General features: G+C 56.0%; 6 protein-coding genes across 6 annotated transcripts; 5 read left to right on the top strand and 1 right to left on the bottom strand.

Annotated features, from left to right (window-relative positions):
* Window positions 1-354: 354 nt before the first annotated feature.
* Window positions 355-1978, top strand: QBC33DRAFT_556063 (Dhp1-interacting protein Din1; the record flags this gene model as incomplete). The annotated part of the gene is made up of 9 exons (XM_060429691.1): window positions 355-426; window positions 491-733; window positions 801-832; window positions 902-929; window positions 984-991; window positions 1042-1142; window positions 1192-1362; window positions 1441-1740; window positions 1803-1978. The coding sequence occupies 9 exons, from the start codon at window positions 355-357 to the stop codon at window positions 1976-1978; spliced, it is 1131 nt and encodes a 376-aa protein (XP_060286802.1).
* A 309-nt stretch (window positions 1979-2287) lies between these two features.
* On the top strand, window positions 2288-3259 carry QBC33DRAFT_274167 (uncharacterized protein). The gene has a single exon (XM_060423202.1). The coding sequence runs from the start codon at window positions 2420-2422 to the stop codon at window positions 3065-3067; it is 648 nt and encodes a 215-aa protein (XP_060286801.1). The 5' UTR covers window positions 2288-2419; the 3' UTR covers window positions 3068-3259.
* Window positions 3139-4747, bottom strand: QBC33DRAFT_274116 (nucleoside diphosphate kinase). The gene is made up of 7 exons (XM_060423201.1): window positions 4071-4747; window positions 3940-3970; window positions 3834-3877; window positions 3714-3772; window positions 3611-3655; window positions 3488-3553; window positions 3139-3406 (listed from the first exon to the last, which is right to left on the bottom strand). Exons 1-7 carry the CDS (start codon window positions 4409-4411, stop codon window positions 3210-3212), a joined length of 783 nt encoding a protein of 260 aa, XP_060286800.1. The 5' UTR covers window positions 4412-4747; the 3' UTR covers window positions 3139-3209.
* Window position 4748: 1 nt separating this feature from the next.
* Window positions 4749-8423, top strand: QBC33DRAFT_274392 (glucosidase). Its single transcript, XM_060423203.1, has 3 exons — window positions 4749-5044; window positions 5098-8185; window positions 8270-8423. Exons 1-2 carry the CDS (start codon window positions 4960-4962, stop codon window positions 7959-7961), a joined length of 2949 nt encoding a protein of 982 aa, XP_060286799.1. The 5' UTR covers window positions 4749-4959; the 3' UTR covers window positions 7962-8185; window positions 8270-8423.
* QBC33DRAFT_274464 (concanavalin A-like lectin/glucanase domain-containing protein) lies at window positions 8382-9871 on the top strand. The gene has a single exon (XM_060423204.1). The coding sequence runs from the start codon at window positions 8802-8804 to the stop codon at window positions 9831-9833; it is 1032 nt and encodes a 343-aa protein (XP_060286798.1). The 5' UTR covers window positions 8382-8801; the 3' UTR covers window positions 9834-9871.
* Window positions 9872-11684: 1813 nt separating this feature from the next.
* On the top strand, window positions 11685-14952 carry QBC33DRAFT_528575 (Mechanosensitive ion channel-domain-containing protein). Its single transcript, XM_060427067.1, has one exon. The coding sequence runs from the start codon at window positions 12154-12156 to the stop codon at window positions 14698-14700; it is 2547 nt and encodes an 848-aa protein (XP_060286797.1). The 5' UTR covers window positions 11685-12153; the 3' UTR covers window positions 14701-14952.
* Window positions 14953-15458: the final 506 nt, after the last annotated feature.

Raw genomic sequence — 15458 nt, 5'->3', positions numbered from 1 at the left:
CCTTCAACCACCTCAACCAGCACCAAGAAGAGCCTACTTCACATGAAATATGTTTTGCTGAACCAATTATTGCTGCATTCTAATGGCCTAGGTATCTATGTAAATATGCACAACCTATGAGATAAGAAGCTGCTCAAGTTCTAGGTTATCTAGACAGGGTAGTTCATTGTTCGGCAGGTGCGATTTGGTAGTTCCCGGCCGCCGGACACTGCCCCACTCCGGGACTGACCCGTTATTTCTCGGTGTGAGAACAGGCTGAGCCGCATCTGCGCCTCGCAACACCATCCACTCCTAGCATCCATGATCTGATGCATATACTCATATCGCCCTTCTTTGCAACAGCCATGAGCTGACATGTCAAACTCATTCCCCATCCACCCAGTTGGCCGGTTTGCTGGTGCCAGCGAGCCGGTCAAACGCCCCAAGGTAATTCACACGATACCTCCTGGCCGCCATATTGAACCTCCGGACTCACTCTTATCACCCTCAGGAATTCGCATGCTTTTCATACGATGAACAGCACAACTTCCAACTGGATGACTCATCCCTGAAATGGTACTACCCCCCAACCTTGGGAAGCGACCTGTCAAAGGGCTTCGAGTCCTTTGTCAAACATGATGATAGCCAAGAAGAGCACCTTGACAGTCTCCTCAAAACCATCACTGGCCATGAGCGCGAGACTGGGACACCTATTGATGCTCATATCGTGACCTGGAGAGGTATGATGACAAAGGTAATGAAGTCGAGTTTCTATCAGTTTCTATCCTCAAAGGATAGCGTATTGACACTCGCATGGTCAGATAATGGCAGCTCCATTTGAGGATCGTGATGGGTATGCGGGATGAATCCCTTGGTATCTACACCGTTGGATGGACCAAGTTATTCTAAGCCAGTCTTCTAGATTTGAGCTCAATGCTACCCTATACCGGGTAAGTGTCCCAGGTTATCCTGCCTGAACCCCTAAGCTAATATGGAGCCTTTAGAATTGCATGTGAGTTGAGTTGCATGTAGGCGTTTCAATTTCCCACTGACCGGCCCCAGTTTCATTGAGGAGAATCACGACTACAAGATGGCTATGAAGAAGGAACAGGCATCCCAGCCTTGGAGAGGCCCGATCCCACAAGAAGTCATGTCGTTCTGGGGTATGAGTCTACCTCTGACCTCTGGGGCTATTCTATCTAACTCATCTAGGCTACAAGTTCGAGGCCCTGTCGACCATTCCTGCCCCTTGGGGGGAGACCTCACGCGAATATATCGAAAACAGAGACAACGTGGTAGTTAGCAACAAGGAGCAGTACTGCTCTGTTGTGCGAACGGGGATTGGTAGCACTGTTCTGTGTCTCGGTGGCGAGGTTGACGCTTGTACGTCCCGCAGAATCCTTGCTTCTGCTCCTGGAATCCACCCGAACCCCCCACTGACTGATAGACTTGTTGCCATAGTATGGGATACGAAGCCTGAGGAGAAAGGAGCACCGATTAACTGGATTGAACTGAAAACCTCAGCAGAAATTCGTTCAGATCGAGACATGGACAATTTCGAGAGGAAGCTGATGAAGTTCTGGATCCAATCTTTCTTACTTGGCGTTCCCAAGATTATTGTTGGGTTCCGGTCCCGAGACGGAGTGCTCGTCAAGCTTGAGGAGATCGAAACAGCCAATATCCCAACGACGGCCCAGCGACGAGGCAGGGCTCGTTGGGACGGAAACACATGCATCAACTTTGCCAGTGCTTTCCTAGAGTGTGGGTTGTTTCCTTGGCATGAAAGTAGCGAGAAAGCTGACCAGTTACGTCCATCCATACAGGGCTTCGGAGCGTAGTGAACGACGACGGGGTCTGGAGGATCAGGAGAAAACCCAATTCTCCCACTATCGATGTGTTCAAGGTCGAGGAGACGGGCCACGGCAAGATTGTGACGGATGAGTTCATCAATTGGCGGATTAGGCTCTCATTAAGCCAGGCGGGACCAGTAGTTTCTTGATACCCCAATACAGACAGACAGGCACAGGTTTTTTTCGCCTGGTGGAATCGACATGTTGACCAGCTCGGGGACGCATTCTTCGGCTGTGCCTCAACACCCAGCTCCCAGATTGCTTCAGCTAAACCCACATGAGCGATTGGGATGTTCGAGGCAGAAGGAAAATGGGGCGACTCATCTATTGGCCCGCTGACCGCGTTTCTTAAACCCCCCAACCTCAGCTCAAGGGCTGAATTGTATGGGAAATGGGAAACACGTGACACGTTGCACTAACAATTTTTGACCCTTGATCTTTCTGGAAGCTTTCCTTTCTTTGTTGGTCAGCTTCGTATTCGTCGGATCTACAAAAGTCATGTCTCTTCTGTCACCGCCCCCTTCCCTTCCAGTCCCTTCATTTTCTCCTTCCCACACCCCCTCAGACCCTCGCTCACCAGCCCACCGGCAATGACGACCCGCCCCATCCTTTCCAACCTACGGCGGGCTCTCCCCCGACTCCCTCGCGGTCAACCGCCGCCCCTGCACAAGACTTGCCCCCGGCGGCACAAGAGCACCTCATCCTCCGCCCCCGGCCCCGGGCCCGACCCCTCCTCGCGCGCCTCGCGCATCCTCTCCCGCCTCCCGCCGTCCCTGCAGCGGTACGCGTCGCGCCTGCGCGGCGCCCCCGTGTCGCACGTGGTCGCGTTCCTGGCGCTGCACGAGCTGACGGCCGTGGCGCCGCTGCTGGGCTTGTTCGGCTTGTTCCACTATACGGACCACGTGCCCGTCGGGTACGTGACGGAGCACTACGGCGCGTACGTGGGCGAGGGGCTGGCGAGGTTCGAGCGGTACTTTAGGCGGAAGGGCTGGTTTGGGTTTGGGGAGGGCGAGGGCGACGGGGAGGCGGATGTTGCTGCTGCCGGGGAGGGAGGGGCTTTGGACCGGTGGCAGAAGGATGGGAGGTACAAGGTCGTCGTGGAGGTGGCTCTGGCGTATGCTATTACAAAGGCGCTGCTTCCGGTTCGCATAGTGGCTAGCCTGTGGGCAACACCGTGGTTTGCAGGCGTCCTAGGTCGCTTGCAGATGCTAGTGAGGCGCAAACGGCCACCCCAGTAGACCCGTTGCCCGGCACTATTGGCAGGGTACGTTCTCTTGGCGATCACAGGAATGGAATTGCTTCTATCTCCTGATTCTATTCGGAATATGTACGCTCATTTTTGGCATTGGCTTGCAGATCCTATATCAACTAGCCTACTGCCTACTCCTCGTAGGTCCAGTCGTGCATGGCAGACTTCCACTTAAGGACCTCACCCTCCTTGAACCACAGGGCAATCTCCTTCTTGGCGTTCTCGACGCTGTCGGAGCCGTGGCAGATGTTGCGTCCCATCGAGAGGGCGTAGTCACCACGGATGGTACCGGGGGCCGAGGCAAGAGGGTTGGTGGCACCGAGGATGGCTAGAAAGGGAGGAAGAGAACAGTCAGTATCTCGTGTATGTCATATTCACGGGGTGCAATTGCAACGGGCGCTGCACTTACCACGGCCGGTCTTGACGGCGTCAAGGCCCTCCCAGACCATGGCGCAGATGGGGCCGTTGTTCATGTCTATTGCCAAGTTAGCGGTGACGTGTGATGGGAATATGGAGATAGGGTGCAACTTGCAGGAGATCAAGCCAGCGAAGAAGGGCTTGTCCTTGAGGTCGGCATCTGGGAAGCGGTCAGCGACTTCCAGCTCGTTGGGGGGCGAGAGGGATTTATATCGTACAGTGCTTCTCAAGGTGCTCCTTGCCGGGGGTGACAAGCTTGATGGCGACGAGCTTGAAGCTACGCGCTTGTATCAGTACCGGACGAAGTCGCTCAAGGGCAATTGGCAGTTTCTGCTCACCCTCGGGTCTCGAAGCGGCTGATGATGGGGCCGATCAGTCCACGCTAGAAGACCTGTCAGCTCTCAATCGAAAGAAGGGCGGCGATAAGGAAGAGCCATGACATACCTGGACACCATCGGGCTTGACGGCAATGAAGCTAGACAGACAAGTTAGTATGACTAAAGTGATCGTGGTGGTGAGGATTGACTGGAGACAATCCCAAATGGCGGGGTCTTTCTTGGTGGGGTGAACCCTACGTTTGCTCGGAAGAAGACATTGTGCTAGTCTGTTCGATCTGAACGAAGCTATTGAATGAGGGCTGCTGGTCTGTGTGAGGAAACTCGGGTTCCGGGTTGAAGATCTTGGGTAAGAGAGACTTTTTGGCTGAAGCGGCTTGTTGGGCTGGAAGGAGAAGGAGGAGGAGGAGTCCAAGTATAACACCAGCGAGAAATGCTGGTAGTGCGGTCAATTTTTGCTTTCGTGCCCCTCCTCGTTGGCGGGTCTCCTGCGTCTTTGGCTGCTGCACCTTATTATTGGCTTCAGCAATATGGCGGGGCACCGTCGATGCAGGGTTGACACTATCGGGGTCGGGTTTCATCTTGCCAACACTGGCCTCAAATGGAACCAAACTCTGGTGGGTGGTCTAACTGATGCTGCCGACAATACCACAAGTAAAGTTGAAGTTTAATAATAGGAAACCAGGGAGTCTAGATCCAGATGCAAGGTTTTCGGAGCCGAAACAAGACAATCAATAGCTGCCACAGGGTATCTCCATTCCAAACTGTCTGTTTGGATGTCATGGTGACAAGATCTGAAAGTTGCTTGCTTGTGAATGTTATTTATGCGGGTTATGCGGGAAAACGAGGGACTAGCCTTAGTGCTGCCGGCAAGTGGCGCGCTTGATTGGCCTCAAGCCAGGGGGTGCATTTTAGCCCGTTCAAGAGAGCTCCCGAGTCTCGAATGGCCAGCTCACCTCAAACCCGCGTCAAGGCGAGTTGAACAGAGAGACAACTTTACACAGTCCTAGTCACGCATTGATATCTCAAAAAATCATATGGGATAAAGCTTCAACATCTTAATGATATCCTTGATACTTTGATTCTTTTCTTTTCTTTCTCTTTGGTCGAACATTGAGGGTCCTTCAAGATGTGGTCCTCGGGCCAGCTGTCCATGCGATGGGCAGCCCTCTTCTGCATCCTCGCCACCCTTTGCACTTTGTTTACACCAGCTGGTATGAACAGTATCCCCTGCTGCTTTGTCCATCGTTAATTGACAACATCCTAGTCACCGTGAAGGAAAATGACTTCAAGAAGTGCAACCAATCCGGCTTCTGCAGACGGAATCGCGACTTTGCCGACAATGCTATCGGATCAAGCTCATGGGAGTCCCCTTACGGCATCCTCCCTGAATCTGCATCATTTCAAGACGGGCAGTTCCAAGCCACTATTCTCAAGGCTATCAACGACAAGGGCGACACTGTCCGACTGCCCGTTACCATCTCTTTCCTTCAGTCTGGGACTGCTCGCGTCACCGTCGACGAAGAGAAGAGGCAGAAGCAGGATATCGAGCTCCGACACGACAGCAAGGCAAGGAAAGAGCGATACAATGAGGCCGAGAAATGGGTTATTGTTGGTGGATTGGACCTGGACAAGGATGCCAAGGTCGCCTACCAGGACAAGTCGCAGTGGACCGTGAAATACGGCCCCGCCTCGACCCATGAAGCTGTCATCAAGTTCTCTCCCCTCAGCATTGACTTCAAACGGGATGGGACCACCCAGATCAAGTTCAACGAGAAGGGTCTGTTGAACATGGAGCACTGGAGGCCCGTACCCTCGGCCGATCCCGAGCCGGAGAAGAAGGAAGGCGAGGAGAATCAGGAAGAAGCGAAACCGGAGGAGAAAAGCGGCGAAGATGAGAGCACCTGGTGGGACGAGACTTTTGGCGGAAACACCGACTCCAAACCTCGCGGACCAGAGAGTATCGCCTTGGATATTTCTTTCGTTGGATATGAGCACGTCTACGGAATTCCGTCGCATGCTGGGCCCCTATCGTTGAAAGAGACCCGTGGCGGAGACGGCAATTACGGCGAGCCATACCGGCTCTACAATCTCGATGTCTTCGAGTACATCCTGGACAGCCCCATGACGCTCTATGGCGCGATCCCCTTCATGCAGGCTCACCGCAAAGATTCGACTGTCGGTGTCTTCTGGCTCAACGCGGCAGAGACCTGGATCGACATCACCAAGGGGAAGGAGTCCAAGAATCCATTGGCCCTCGGGATCGGATCCAAGACAAGCACGCATACACACTGGATTTCGGAGAGCGGTCTCCTGGATGTCTTCGTCTTCCTGGGGCCTACGCCGCGTGATGTCATCAAGAACTACGGCGAGCTCACCGGCTACTCGGCCATGCCCCAAGAATTCGCCATTGGGTATCACCAATGCCGCTGGAACTATATCTCTGACGACGACGTCAAGGACGTGGATCGCAAAATGGACAAGTTCAAGATCCCCTACGATGTCATCTGGCTGGATATCGAATATACCGACGGCAAGAAGTACTTCACCTGGGACCCGAACATGTTCAAGGACCCGGTCGGGATGGGCGATCACCTGGACGAGCACGGCCGGAAGCTGGTTCTCATCATCGACCCGCACATCAAGAATGAGGATGGCTACCCGGTCGTGGCGGACCTGAAGTCGAAGGATCTGGCCGTGAAGAACAAGGAGGGTAACATCTTTGATGGCTGGTGCTGGCCCGGTTCCTCGCACTGGATTGATGCCTTCAACCCTGCTGCTACCAAGTGGTGGACCTCGCTCTTCAAGTACGACGCCTTCAAGGGCACAAGGGAGAATACCTTCATATGGAACGACATGAACGAGCCTTCCGTCTTCAACGGGCCTGAAACCACGATGCCCAAGGATAACCTGCATCACGACGGCTGGGAGCATCGTGATGTCCACAACCTGAATGGCATGACGTTCCACAACGCGACGTATCAGGCACTACTCTCGCGGAAGTCGGGCGAGCTTCAGAGACCGTTTGTTCTCACGCGCTCCTTCTTTGCTGGCTCGCAGCGCGTTGGCGCCATGTGGACGGGCGACAACCAGGCTTCCTGGGAGCATCTCGGTGCCGCTATCCCCATGATCCTCAGCCAGGGCATTTCCGGCTTCCCTTTCTCGGGCGCTGATGTCGGTGGCTTCTTTGGCAATCCAGACAAGGAGCTCCAGACTCGCTGGTACCAGGCTGGCGCTTTCTATCCCTTCTTCCGCGGGCACGCCCACATTGATGCCCGTCGGCGTGAGCCGTATCTGGCCGGTGAGCCGTACACTGCCATCATCACTGCCGCGCTGCGCCTGCGGTACAGCCTCCTGCCTTCATGGTACACCGCCTTCTACCAGGCCCATCGAGACGGTACTCCGATCATCCGGCCCATGTTTTACACTCACCCGGCTGAAGAGGGTGGTTTCGCCGTCGACGACCAATTCTTTGTTGGCGGCACCGGCCTCCTCGTCAAGCCCGTCGTCGAACAGGATAAGGAGACGGCCGACGTCTTCATCCCTGATGATGAGGTGTATTACGACTACTTCACGTATAACGTCATCCCAACGTCCAAGGGTAAGAACGTCACGCTTTTGGCACCCCTGGACAAGACTCCCATCCTCATGCAGGGTGGCCATATCTTCCCGCGTCGTGACAAGCCTCGTCGGTCAAGCGCGCTCATGAAGTGGGATGACTACACGCTCGTGGTGACTGTGGGCCGCAATAGCAAGTCCGCCGAAGGCGAACTGTATGTTGACGACGGCGATTCGTTCGACTACGAGAAGGGTCAATACATCCACCGAAAGTTTGTGCTCGACGGTGCCGCCAACACGCTCGCCTCCACCGACGCAGAGGGCCGCGACGCCAAGAGCGTGAAGGAGGGCGCCTGGCTCCAGGGGATGCGCCAGGTCTCCGTGGATAAGGTGATTATCGTTGGCGCGCCCTCATCCTGGGCGGGCAAGAAGGAGGTGACGGTCGAGTCTGAGGGCAAGACCTGGACGGCGGCTCTCGATTATACGGGGGCTGAGAACGTTCGGGCCGCGTTCGCGGTGATCAGGAGAGTGGGAGCTACAATCGGGGCCGATTGGAAGGTTTCCTTCGCATAAGGCAAGGCAAAAACGAACAGCCTTGATGAAGGTAGATTCCCGCAGGTTCGGGTCATGGTTAGATTACGACATGACCTAGGCTGGCCGCAGGCATCGTTCAAGGCCGTGGCACGGTACCAGGCGCTGCAGACACGAAAAACTCGCCCTCGAAACCATCTCTAGCTCTTGAGATCTATTGTGGTGCAAAAATCATGTACAGTACATAGAACCCGTTATAGTCTGCGGTGCGGAAGATATGAACACCCTTTTGTTCTCAGACCAATTAGCGCTTGATTCGTCCTTCCGAACGGTCGACTGACTATTCGCAGAGACTCTCCCTCCCTTTCGGACCGACCAGAAGGAAATCCAGGTTGCACGGCGATCTCATGTACGACGAGAAGGAAGGTTTCAGAGGTGCCAAGCAATAATGTATTGGGTCTGCCGGGAGCTAGCCCTGACGCTGAGCAAACAGCGAGAGCCAAAAGATTATGGAGAGCGGTTCCAGGCTCCAACGTAGCCAATGGACGCCGCGCCGTTATACGACTGATCTAAAAGCTGCTGCAATACGAAGTGGACACTCCCGGAAAGGCGATCTACACTTGTACAGTACCACTGCATTTAACCCGCCTATAGTCCCCTGCATTAGGGCAAAATGTGGTGTAACGCGAATCATCATAGGACAAACAGCCCTGCCTTACCTTGCCTTACCCTGATGAGGGATCCCAGGATTGCGAGTTCCCCAGTCTATATCACCAGGCCCAGCCGGCCTCGACTCCCTCATCATGAAGCGGCAACCTCCTCCTCCCGCACTATAACCCATCCTGCGGCTTCACGGGCATCCACTACACGCTACCAACCATCATGAAGCTCCTCGCAGTGCTCACCACCGTGCTGCTCGGCACCTCCACGGCACTATCGCTGGCCCCTCCCCACAAAAACAGCCCACCAAGCCACCACCCGCGCCGCCACGCCCCGGCCCTCCCGCGCCCGGCAAACCACCGCCTCTCCCGCACGCCGCCACCACCACCACCACGACGCAGCCCCGGCTCCGCCTCGCGCCCTGGGTTAGGGTCGGGGTCGGCCATCTCTTCCCTCCACGCCGCGACGGCGACGGCGCCGGAGCCGGAGTCGGTCCAGGGCGGCGCAATAGTAGTACTCGGGGCCAAGGGCGACGGACGGCAGAAGCAGAAGCAGCAGCAGCGCGTCGGCCGCGCGTCCGGGACGTTCTCGATCCCGTCGGCGGAGATGCCGACCAGGGGACCGACGGCGGGGAACGAGGCGGGCCTGTACTCGGCGTCGTACTGGGTCGGGGTCGACGGGGCGGGTGGCGTCGGAGAAGGAGAGTGTGATGGCGGCGGCGGCGGGGCGTCGCTCCGGGCCGGGGTGGACACGTTCTGGGATGGGGGCCTGCGGTCGTGCAATGCGTGGTACCAGTGGGCGCCCGGGCCGGCGGTCGACTTTGCCGACTTCGCCGTCGGGCCGGGGGATGTGGTGCGGGTTACGGCCTCGGCGACGGGGGAGGGGGCCGGGTCGGTCACGGTCGAGAGGTTGGCTGGCTGGGGTTGCAACGGGAACGGGACCGTGGTGGAGGCGTCGGCGTCGATGGAATGGTCCGGCCGCGAGGCGTCGAGCCCGCTGTGTCTGGCCGAGGCGGCGTGGGTCGTCGAGGTCTTCACCCTCGCGGGGCTGCCGGACGTGCCGCTTGCGCTGGCAAACTTCTCGGCCGTGACGTTCGAGGACGTCGGCGCTGCCACGGTGGACGGAGAGGCGCTGGACTTGGCCGGGGCAAGGATCCTCAATATCGACCTCGAGGCGCAGGGCGGGCGGTTGACGGATTGTGCCATCGGGAGGGACGCGAGTGTTCGGTGCGAGAGAGTCGTGGGCGGTGTCTAAGTTGAAGGGACTTTGTTCCTGGAGCGTATGGCTCGACTTTTGACATTAGGGGGAGGAGGATCGCATGAGAAGATAATCTATTCAAAGCGTTCACACGCCGGTCCGGTGAGCAGAGCATATTCACCAAGCCTGGCAAACCACAGTTCGATAGTGGAGTCAACTGAGGCTTGCCGATAATATTTCCCATCACGTCTGAAATGCTGGCAACAGTGATCGCAGACGAAAGTGAGAGCATAATCATAACTACACAGGTACCTTCCAATAGCCACCCCTACCACCTGCCCAAGGCATATAATGCCCAATACCGTCATGCAATATCGGTCAACATACACCAGGCTGGCCACTTGGTGTAGTTGGCCCATCGGGCAGCCACCGGGCTGCCCGTTGTAACCCCCAGTCCCGCGGTCGACTCCCCCCCAAAGCAAAACCCCCGGGTTTTCGTAACCGGTGACCCCCTCGAGGGTTCACCGGCAAGCTTTTTGCTCGGTTCCTTTACCGAGCCGTTTCCTTTTTCTTCTTTTCCCGCGTCTTCTTACCCCTTCTGTTTATTTATTTGTATGGATGATGTGAGGATAGACTGTTGAGCACGGTGAACGAACGCGGCAGGCTGTGAGTTTGGGCTATGAGCTATTCATGTCATGGGGAGCCAAGAAACTTGAACAAGAAATAGCTGTGCGGAAGGACGTCTATATACATAGTACATAGCAAGGCCAGAGTGGAAATCCAACGCACTACTGACTTAGGTAGGGAGGCTCACAATATTTTCTCCACTGGCTGACGACTACAGCACACTGGAGTTGCTTGGCTATGGAAAGGGGCTAGAGGTAGAACTACTGCCATGTTTCCACTAAAATGGCCAACTTTTCGACTTGCCTAGGACGAATTGTAGCTGCTCAGGAGTTGCAACTTTGCCAGTCTCGACGAGTCCCACAAATTCAGGGGGAGGAAGCAAATGCTAGTAAACGTGGACTGGGCCCCTTATTTCCGTTTCTAGAACCGAGGAAGACAGCCAACAAGTAAAAGAGGGACGCAGTAGCGTCTCACTGGAAACGCAAGGGTTATTATTTCTGTATTTCGAAGATACTGTGTGCATGTATGCGGGACAGACAGACACGGGGAGATCGATTTCGGGGCAGATTCAGGGGAAATCATGACGTCAGTACTGCATGCCACCGACCGAATTAGTGCGATCGCCTGCCGCACTGCGGAGTACGCTACATGGCGTTGCGGCGCCCTATTCGTAGTGCATCCGTAGTTTCCGGAAACCCGGCAACTGCCCCTGCACGGCGGCTTGTTCGCTTGCCCTTCCATGTTCTGTAGCACATGCGGGTACACCGGTGGCTCTCGGGTCGAAACTGAGCATCAATTGACTCCACCAACCTACTCCAAGGCAAGTCCGCTATGCGTACGGATCACCAACACCCACCTATACGACGATGGTCCCTATCGGAGTCAAGTCAGGCAAGGCTACCTACTTAGGTTGCACCTAATCATAGCGCGGTCCAAGCTCAGGGCCAGACGCCCGCGAGTGGCGAGACCCTACTCTTTGGACAAACCTTACACCAAGCATTGGCGGTTCTGCCGATGGCGAATTGTCAAGATTTTCTCTGCCAATACTTTGCATGACACCACCACTTCGGATTCCAGGGACCTGCAGGCTCTGCAGGCTCCGCAGCACCGTACGAAAAGGTACCCAGCTGAGGAAATAACGCGGCAAGTGCGTGTGCCCCTCGATTAGGTGGTACCTGCCCAGGTGCCTACTTTTGACCAAACAGCAATCCAAGACTGCCGATTAGAAAGCAACCCATTCTCCATCCTCTCTTATCCCTTGGTTCTTCTGTCTTCTCCATATTCATTTCCCCCTCATGTGGGTCACACTGTGCAACAGTTCACTGAATGCCCGTTCAAGGCGGGCAGGCGGGGTGTGTGCCGTCGACGGATTAGGTTGAAAACACTGGCAAGTCGTTTGCTTGAACCTCGATATACATAGCCTAGCCCAGACGGTGTAAGTGGTTTTAGGGGGCAAGTGCCAACCAACTTCCACTTCGCGAATACACGACACAGCACGCCTCCGTTCTTTTTCTCGATCTTTTCAAAAAGCTCAGGCTGCCAATCGAGCGGGTCAGTCAGTATCCTTTCTTAAAACGCGGTAGGCCGAGCCGCGGCATCATTCTTTTGCTTGGCCATTTCGTCCTGCACCTTAGGGTTATCTCGGGCGTCGCGTAGCGGGACACCGTAAGGTTGCACCCCAGCACAGACGAGCCTCTGTCCAAGTCGCACAGTTCGGGCGACCATTGTTTAGGTTGTCCTGGGAGTAAATATGGCGTCGACCGCAAGTTCTGACCACTCGCCCACTCGACATCTCTCAAGCCCAACCATCGACGTCAATGTCCAGGAGCCGTCAAACATGACTACTCCCGGGCGAGTCGAGACCAACGAGAAGGTCGAATACGATCCCACCCATCTTGCGCCGGATCAAGCCCCCCTGGACCCCCTGGACTCCCGCGAGGCCGCGCATCGATTAACAGACGACCTGGAAATCCTGCGGGCGGAGCGCCTAGTCTCGAACCAGGAACATGAGAATGAGATCCGCAGATCAAGGTCCAGAAACCGCAGCCAACATGGCCAGGAGGAGGATACTTTTAACACGACAAGTCCTCCCGCCCCTCCCGTTCCTCAGACGCCCCAGAAGTCGACCGTCTTGATCCGATTCCTGGGACGGGTCAAGAAGTTCCCGCGCTTCATCCGCTACTTCACTTATCTCACACCCGTCGCCATCATCCTTCTGATTCCCATCCTGCTCGACATCTATGCCTATGACTACCATAGCAAGCCCGTCGGTGGTCGCAACGGCGTGCAGCTGCTGTGGTTCGGGATCTGGCTGGAGGTTGTATGGCTGACCCTATGGGGTGCTCGACTCCTGACGGGCCTGATGCCGTCCCTCTTCGGCTTTTTGGCTAGCAACAGCGGATCCAGCAATCACAACAAGTGGAAGGAGATCGGACATCAACTCGAGATACACACTTCCCTTTTTGTGTGGTTGCTGGTCGTCCTATCTTCGTTCCTGCCCATTGTCAACCACCACCGTGTACTCAGCGATGACGCCGATCCCAAGCATCTGCCACATGTCCGCTGGATCAGCATAGTCAATAAGGTGATTATCTCCTTGTTCGTCTTGGCGGCGCTCAACTTCGCCGAGAAGATCCTCATCCAGTGGATCGCCACTTCGTTCCATCTTCGGACCTACTCCCACCGGATCGCGCAGAACAGGATGGAGGCCAATTATCTGGTCCAGCTGTACACCTACGCAACGATGAAGCTCGAGGCTCAGGACCCCGTGTGGGATTCGAGCGGGAACGCCCTCTCTTCTGGCATGAGAACGCCGATGCGGCTGGTCCAGGATAACGCCCGCCATGCCTGGAGCAAGGTGGGCGATGTCGCCAACCGAATGGCCGGCGACTTTACGGGACGCAAGATCCTCAGGGGGAATCACCCACAGAAGGTGGTCATGGAGCTGCTCCGCACTACCGCGTCGAGCCACACCCTGGCCCGCGTCTTCTACCGCACATTTGTCCGCCCCGAACACGACACCATTACCCTCGAGGACCTGCAGCCCGCCTTCGCCGCGCAGGAGGACGCCGAGACCTGTTTCGCCGTCTTCGACAAGGATCTCAACGGCGACATCTCCATGGAGGAGTTAGAACTAGTATGCAACGAGATACACCTCGAGAAGAAGGCCATCGCTGCCTCGTTGAAGGACCTTGATTCTGTCGTGAAGAAGTTGGACAGGGTCTTCCTATTCATTATCTTCATCATCAGCGCCATCGTGTTTGCCAGCATCATCTCGGACTCGGCAGCTGCTGCGTTAACTTCGACCGGCACGGTGGTTTTGGGCCTCGCCTGGGTACTACAGGCAACAGCGCAGGAGTTCCTCCAGTCCATCATCTTCGTCTTCGTCAAGCATCCGTTCGACGTTGGCGATCGAGTCACCGTCTACGGCAACACGGGCAACATGATGAGGGGAGACGACTACTACGTCCAGGAGATCTCGCTACTCTACACCGAGTTCAAGAAGATGGAGGGCCACACCGTGCAGGCCCCGAACTCGGTCCTCAACTCTCTCTTCATCCTGAACCAGCGGCGCAGCAACGGGCTTGCCGACCCAGTCGAGCTCAAGCTACGCTTCGGGACGTCGGAGGAGACAATAGAGGAGCTGAAGGCGCGCATGCTAGCTTTCGTGACGGAGAATAAGCGCGACTACGCGCCACGAATCATCACCGAGGTGCGGACCATAGACGAGGTCTATAGCATGACCATGAACTTCATCTTCTTCCACAAGAGCAGCTTCCAGAACGAACTGCTGCGGCTGCAGAGACACAACAAATTCGCCGTCGAGCTGATGCGCCAGATCCGTGACCTAGGCATCGAGGGCCCCAGGGCCCAGCAGCCGGGCGGCGTGCGCGACTGGCCCATCTACCACCAGGTCGTGCAGCCCCCGTCGTACGAGACGACGGAGCGAGGAGGGGGAGACTTCACCCCGCACACCCCCAACGTCCCGCGACTCAACAGCCCCGCCGCCCTGCGCCGGAGGGCAGACAGCCGGGCGGCGGCAGTCAACGCAGTCCACGACTTTGGAGACGTGTACGACAACCGCCGGCCCGATAATACCATGACGAGGCTGGCGTCTATCCGGCAGGCGCCGGACCATGTGGTGGGGAGCAGCGCGCTGGACAGGGTCCAGAGCAGGGCCAGCGGGGCGGGGAGCGAGAGCACCCGGAGGAGGAATATGTGGGAGCGCTCTAGGAGCAGGTCTAATGCGATATTCCAGGGGCCGGGGCCGGGGCCGACGGCAAGCAATATGGTGTAGTGGACCACTGCTCGCCGGGGGTGAGTCGAGTCGATGAAGCGGTCATGATGCCATGATAATGATCATAATGTGTTGAGCGAGGTGATAGATGTTAGAATACATTGAGAACAAGACTGCCAAGAGAAAGCGTATAGATCAAGAGCAGCATGGTTGAATACCTATATTATTAATCTACCCCTGGTCGCTGAGGCGAACAATATTATCATCCAACGAAATATACGTAAGGACTGAGGACATGGCATAACTTCACAGGACAAGAATGAGGCAACACAGGCCCTGATTTTGTTCATATGCCAACCCATCGCGAGAAATGCCATCCGACCCCTCGATACCAACTGTCCGAATTACCGGGAACGTATGAAGAAACTTGAACTCGCCTTCCGCTGCCAATATCTATGCCGCTTCGACAAGCAAAGGGCCTTGGACGTGTCGCGTACGTGTACCCCGAAGTGGCATTGATGGGGAACGATGTAACCCGAGCCAATATGAGGTCGAACCTTGAAAATGTGAGCGCGGTTGTTTGGAGTTTTGGACTACCTAGGGTCTACAGGGGGTAATTGGGCACCCTCAGTGGTACGGCAATCCATGGATTTCTACACCATCAGCGTTGGAAGGCAACGGCAGCAGTGATGGAAGGCAACGGCAGCGGTGATGGAAGGCAACGGCAGCGGTGATGGAAGGCAATGGCAACGGCGATGGAAGGCAGCGGCAATGGCAACTGAAAGCAATAGAAATGGCAACTGACAGTAATGGCAACT

This window comes from Phialemonium atrogriseum, assembly GCF_030411735.1.
Source record: "Phialemonium atrogriseum strain 8032-3 unplaced genomic scaffold QBC33scaffold_4, whole genome shotgun sequence".
Taxonomy (NCBI): domain Eukaryota; kingdom Fungi; phylum Ascomycota; class Sordariomycetes; order Cephalothecales; family Cephalothecaceae; genus Phialemonium; species Phialemonium atrogriseum.
This window is presented reverse-complemented; position numbering and strand designations above follow the sequence as displayed.

Bases quoted from the DNA above. Each gene is read 5' to 3' on its own strand.
- QBC33DRAFT_274392 (XM_060423203.1), top strand. From the start codon at position 4,960: ATGTGGTCCTCGGGCCAGCTGTCCATGCGATGGGCAGCCCTCTTCTGC. The intron at 5,045-5,097 runs GTATGAACAGTA...ACAACATCCTAG, and splicing joins CACTTTGTTTACACCAGCTG to TCACCGTGAAGGAAAATGAC.
- QBC33DRAFT_274116 (XM_060423201.1), bottom strand. From the start codon at position 4,411: ATGAAACCCGACCCCGATAGTGTCAACCCTGCATCGACGGTGCCCCGC. The intron at 3,773-3,833 runs GTGAGCAGAAAC...ACAAGCGCGTAG, and splicing joins AGCCGCTTCGAGACCCGAGG to CTTCAAGCTCGTCGCCATCA. The intron at 3,554-3,610 runs GCAAGTTGCACC...ACTTGGCAATAG, and splicing joins CTTCGCTGGCTTGATCTCCT to ACATGAACAACGGCCCCATC.
- QBC33DRAFT_528575 (XM_060427067.1), top strand. From the start codon at position 12,154: ATGGCGTCGACCGCAAGTTCTGACCACTCGCCCACTCGACATCTCTCA.
- QBC33DRAFT_274464 (XM_060423204.1), top strand. From the start codon at position 8,802: ATGAAGCTCCTCGCAGTGCTCACCACCGTGCTGCTCGGCACCTCCACG.
- QBC33DRAFT_274167 (XM_060423202.1), top strand. From the start codon at position 2,420: ATGACGACCCGCCCCATCCTTTCCAACCTACGGCGGGCTCTCCCCCGA.